Genomic DNA, 6,000 nt, shown 5'->3' on the forward strand with positions numbered 1-6,000 from the left:
AATATAAATAAAAAAATCAAAACGTAAATCAAATTTTATGAGGTGTTTACACAAGCAAGTTAGAAAAACTAGCCTATTAATAGAGTGCACATTTACCCAGGACTGATACTACCTACTAAATTAAGAACTTAAGCTCTGTATATTATTCAATACTCTTTGAAGTGTGTGTGTGCTGTTTGAGTGAGGTCTAATGTGCATATCCTATTAAATATACTTCTGTGTATTAGCTGCAATTAGTAAGTTTGAGCCAGTTCTGCTTTGATTAGAGTATCTTAGCTATGCAACACAATGTAATGACTTTGTCTTTGGTTTGGGACCATTTATACCTATTTGTATTTTCCTTCTTACAGATGTTCATTTACAACAAATAAGCTTGCAGAAACAGCCCAATTCAGGTTCTAATCAGTCTTAAGCACACATATCCCACTGAAAGTCAAAAAAGAGATTTTAGTTTGAATGGGCTATTTCTTCACAAGCAGGTTATGAACTGGAGGTCTTTTGCTTTCTTTTCTAAAAAAAATAAAAAAAAAATCAGGAAATTGTTTAGTGTATAGAAGACATGACAGTTTTTAAACATGAGCACAGCAGCCATGCAGACAGAAAGGATTCTATCTACAACAAAGTATACTGTAAAGATTAGCCTAAAAATTTAGTAATAACCTTCTTTTTACCTCCCTCCCTCATGTTGAAATTAAACTATTTCCATTTTGAATGTTTTCTCTTACGCTATGAAGCTGGCCAAACTATAAATGCATCTTCTTCAGTGTGAAATAAATAAAATCAAGTATCAATTTAACTTTTTAAAGTATAATCAAGAAACTACAAAACCCTGAGATTCATGCTTATCAGAAGCTCAATTATCAAAATCCTGCTTAGATGAAAGTTTGATTCCTCCATATAAGTTTATAATCTTTGCTGTAGAGATTACTGTACAGTTTGTCAGAACTTTCTCAAGCAGTAAGAATCAATGATTCTCAAGTTGCTTTTCATCCCAGTTCCTAAAATGACAAAACCAAATAAAGAGATCCGTTGACTAGATCTACAAGTCACTAGATACAGTAGCTATACATCTAATGAAGCAGTAGGTCATGCACTGACAGGCTTTACTAGCAAAATGGTACATGCTAGATATTGCAAAGTATACATTTTAAAATCTACTCTGATCATAGCAGTCATGAACCCATTTAACCAATAATCAAGACTAGCCCAAACATGTACCTACACAGGTAGATAGTACTACTCAACCTATACTATTGTCATATGTTGTCAGAAAATGTGAAGGAAGTTGATAGTGCATCGTTTTAAATTTTAGAGGAAGATCTAGAACTGCTGAAGGACTGAGAACTACTATTGCATAAAAAAAAGCATCTCTGAAAATGCTGTTCTGTCCATTGTCTTTACAACAACTGTACTTTGATAACTGCTGATAGCAAGAGTTATGCAAGACATTCTAAAAGCTATCAAAGGAAGGTGGGGGTAGGGGGGAGGAAAAAAAAAGGGTGTTAGCCCTCCAATGACCTTTTTAAAATTTATACTAAAAAGCATGATCTAAGTTTTGAACAACTCCTTTCACGAGGCAATTGTTTCCAGAAACATCTAAGGAAGGATACATCACAATGATCAGTTTTGAAACTGGAGTACATTGGGCGTCTAGTGATAGATCACTAGATATCCAAACCCATACAAGATTTACAACAAGACCTGAACGTGTTTAGCACACAACGCTGTGTATTCACTATGAACCAAGTGCCTACTAGCTTGCACTTGATGGCAATCTTCCATTGCTTCCACTTGGCCTAACACGAATGAACTACGGTTAGTGCCTCCTTGCTTTTAGGAATCTCATTTGAATTACACAGCAAAACATTAAGGCAACAGACAGAAAGCTAAGCCCAGTTCCTTTTCTTGGTAGGATGAGGAAAGATCGTACCTTCAGACATACACACTTACCATCACTCTCTGCCCTGACTAGCAGGGACATGCCCTTCAGCCTCTCCACGTAGCAAGAGGACACATGCCCTGTGCCTCGATCATCCCACTGGCGGTCCTCATTTAGCGTGTAAACCTTCACCCTCCGCCGGGTGTCAGTCATCCTGCCGCCTGCCACACCACAGCCACCACTCTGGCTTGCAATTGCTGGAGGAGCAGGAGGCTGGTCGGGGGCTAGGCCCCCCTCAAAGGAGGGGAGCGGGAAAGAAGGTAGCAGCCCCACACGGGCACACCAAGCGAGCTCTTCTTACTCCTCTTCAGTGCTCCAACGAGATCCTCATTATCGAGGGTAACAGAGAACTGGGGGGCACGGGGGAAGAGGGGGAACAAGAAAAGAAAGGGGAGCTGCTCCAGGCACAGTCAGGCGCTGCACAAAAGGCGAGTAAGCCAACGCAGGGGAGAGCCGCAGAGAGGAGAGAGGCTCTTTGCAGGGTGAAGGGCAGGCAGGAGAGGCGGTGAAGAAGGGATCCCCGAGGAGAAGCGGATCCACGGGAGTGGAAGCTGCGGTGGACAGCAGATGGCACGGGCGGCAGCGCGCAGCCGGCCCGGGGTGACAGGAGCAGGCGACCCTGGAGGCTGGGGCCCTGGCGAGGGAAGCAGGCGGGAGGCTGGCGAGGCCGGAGTGAAGCAGGCGGGGGGAAGCAGGCGGGAGAGGGGCCGCTCGCCCCGGCCTGGAGCTCGGCTCTATTGTGCAGCAGCTGCCCAGGCCCGAAGCCCCTCGCTCGCCGTCCGTCAGCGCGGGGCTTCGAGGAGCCGCCCTCCTTCCCGCCGGGGCTGGCCGGGGCCTGCGGGCACTGCCTGGCCCGGGGCGGGATGAAGCGGGCGGGCGAGCTCAGCGCCCCGTCTCCCCCATGGGCTCCCGTCGCAGGCGGCGGCTTCACTCCCAGCCCGTCTGCGCCGCCATATTATTCTTCTTCCTCCTCCTCCTCCTCCTCCTCCCGGTGCTGCGGCGGCTCAGTCCCCACTCCTCAGCACGCCTGCGACGTGGCTGCGCTTCAGGCACTCAGGAGCCCGGCCGGCAGAGAGGCGCTCTGCCCTGCGGAGGTGGCGAGCGGCGGCGGCGCGGTCCGGCGCGGCGCGGCCCGTCCAGCCCGGCTCCCACCAGCTCCGTCTCCGCCTCAGTCACTGCGCGGCCGCCATCTTGGTTTCACCTCTCACTGGAGGCGCGGGGTCTCCCAGCCAGCGGCGGCACGGGCCGCCCGCCAGCATTTAAAGGGCCAGCGGCCCGGGGCTGGGGGCGCGCTCCGCGCCCACGGGAGGCGCCCGCCGCCCCGCACCGCGCCCGGCGCCGCCCCCGCGCAGCGCCCTGGCGGGATCGCTCTCGGACCGCGCGGGCGGGACACGCGTGAGGCCCTGGCCGGGCCGTTCCCGCGGGCCCAGGGAGCGGAGGCGCGGCGCGGCCCAGGCCGGCGGCGCGGGGGGCAGCGGCGGCTCTTTGCGCCGCGCCTCGGCCCCCGCCGGGAGCTGCCGGGGCCGGGGGTGAGAGCGCGGCGGCGAGGCGGGCTCCGAGCGGGCGGCCCCGGCTCCCAGCGCCGCGGAGCCCCCGGGGAGCGGCTCCCGCCCCTCGGCTCCCTGGCTGCCAGCTGGGACCCCGTTTCGGGCTGCCTTTGCTTTGTTGGGCTCAACCGGACGGTCCTCTCGCAAAAGGGGTTTGGGTTTTTTTTTTTTTTTCCTTTCTTTTTTTTCCAGTCGCCACATGGCTGAGCGATCCAGAAGTTCAACGGCTTCTGGTGAGCGGCTGCTGGATCTCCGTGGACACAGATAGGATCTGACAACTGCGATAACAGACAGAAGCTGTCGAGTCTCTGCCTTTGCCACTGCTGCCGCCATCTAAACATGTGTTTGACAGATTTCCCTAAAATATGCGAAAACACGAGTGCATTTGGGACCCCACAGGCACACCGCTGTGTGAGGGAGTCCATTCCAGAGTACGTTCTAGGTAGGCTACGTACGTGGGAGCTCGTTGCAATTTATATGCTCAATTAGATGGATTTATTCTTATTTTAGACTTTCAAGCAAGTATTGATACTTGTTTGCCAAAGTGACTTATACTGGGGCTGGTTTGAGCCAAACCCACAGATTATGAGCTTTCACCCCAGAATTAATTACACGGCAGGAGGAAGCCTCCAGCCAAGCACTGCTTTTTTTTCCTCTGTCTTCTATTTTGCTTGCCCCATGCGAAAGACACTCGTCACCTTCGTTTGGCAACCTGTGCCAGAATTCTCTTAGGCAGCTCTGGAGATGGATTTTTGTGACTTCAGAAAAGATTGATGTCACTTAGGGAAGCCTCCGTGGGACCGTTATACTCATTTACAATTTACAAATTGTACCCTCTTGTGGCCATCAGGTTAAGCATAGACCACTGCGGTTTTGCGTCTTTCAGGGTTTTTGTGAATTGAAAACAAGAAGTTCAATCAGATTTCAGTTTGCATAGTTTGCTTGATGAAAACTTTGGGTTCAGCTTCTCTTCATTTGCCCTGCGTTATTTTGATATCAGTCTGAACAACGCTCAGCCCAACAGTAGTGCCCACTTGGCAGGTTTTATCCTGATTCTCATTTTATTTGCCAAGGGCTTTTATTTTTTCCAAACGTTTCCACCCCAGTGACTCCAGAAGAAAAGTTGGGTATTGAGGGCAACTTCCCATGCTGGAAAGCAGATGTGAAAGAAAAAAAAACCCACTTGGTTTATTTTTCTAAGAGTCATGAGTTAGAAGGCAAAAGCACATCAGGTCACATCTCAGTTCCTTCTCTCCATCTCCAGAGGTTTGAAGGACTGTGTCCAGAAGGAAATATCTTCAGGGATCGTGAGAGGCCATTCTTAACTGAGTTAAAAAGTTAGGCTCCCTTAGTTCCTGTAAATAATCAAGGACCTTGCCCTGGCAGAGGTTTTGGCCCACGAGGAATTGAGTAATAAATGAGGAAATGGAGTATTGAATACAGTTTTAAATTTCCCATATTCGTAGGAAAGTAACTGCATATGGATCAATGTAGCAGGAATAAGCCTAAAATGGGTTTACCAGTGAGGGCCTCTTGCACAGCAGTCAAGACTAACAAGATAACTTTTTCTTTCTATATCTGCTCATAATTTTAGGAAAGCGAATTACATTGTCGTTATGAGGAACTTCAGATCAGACATATAACTTGGAGCTATGCACTAAAGCATTATTAGAGTTCCTAAAAATCCTAGCTGGCCAAAAAAAATCGTATTAGGGAAACTAACAACTTCAGACTTTATTATGGTAAAGGTAATTGCCAGAATGAAAGTCAGCACTTGCCCGAGTATTTAGATATGGCTACATCCAGTATGTGCAAACAAGGTTACAGTCCATAATATATACACGCACATGGACACTGGCTATGTCTTCCTGTTCCCAAGACGTATGTTTTGACTTGTTCCAAAAAAAGCCGTGGAAAATGAATGAATGGGTGAAAAGAAAAATTACGTAGAAAAACTATCAAAGTAAGGGGAGTCTGTAAAGAAGACATCTATAAAGAAGTCAGGATATTGTGATCAAGAAAGAGGGGAAATTCAGCAAAATACATTTCTAGTTTAGTGGGGAAGTGAATACAGGAGTTTGAAATAAATACATACAAGAAGTAGAAAAAAGGCAAACCTAGCAATCATTACAAGTTATAAAGCATAGAAAAATGGATGAGAACATCAAGGAATATGCATGGTTGGGAGTTTTAGGAACAGCTCAAGTTTTCTAAATCTTAACACTATTATAGGCCTATTTATATCTAGATTTTAAAAAATATCGATACAAAAAAGTAGAACTGTTTAATAAGTAAATTTGTTCTATACTTGAAAGAATGTGTGATGTATTTGTATCATACGACGACGACTAAGTGCCTTCCTGGTCATTATTAAGAAGGATATTGAACAACTTTTCTTAGCAATATTTTAAAGTACACGGGTCCTAAAGAACTTGAATTTGAGAGTCTTAAAGGAATTTGCATGTGTGATCTCAGGAAGCATGAAGCCAATATTAATTTTTAATAAAGCTTGAA

At 47.2% G+C, this 6,000-nt stretch overlaps 1 protein-coding gene across 3 annotated transcripts in view; it reads right to left on the reverse strand.

Moving 5' to 3' along the window:
• The window catches only part of PPP4R3A (protein phosphatase 4 regulatory subunit 3A), a 44,868-nt gene extending 42,305 nt beyond the window's left edge, over window positions 1–2,563 (reverse strand). For 2 of the 3 annotated variants that reach the window (XM_075712083.1, XM_075712082.1), the window contains exon 1: window positions 1,951–2,563. In XM_075712083.1, the coding sequence (XP_075568198.1) occupies window positions 1,951–2,092 (142 nt within the window). In that variant the 5' untranslated portion in view covers window positions 2,093–2,563. The remainder of the gene's footprint in view (window positions 1–1,950) is intronic. The other variant, XM_075712086.1, reaches the window with a different exon arrangement.
• Window positions 2,564–6,000: the final 3,437 nt, after the last annotated feature.

This window comes from Pelecanus crispus, chromosome 6 (assembly GCF_030463565.1).
Source record: "Pelecanus crispus isolate bPelCri1 chromosome 6, bPelCri1.pri, whole genome shotgun sequence".
NCBI classification, from domain to species: Eukaryota; Metazoa; Chordata; class Aves; order Pelecaniformes; family Pelecanidae; genus Pelecanus; species Pelecanus crispus.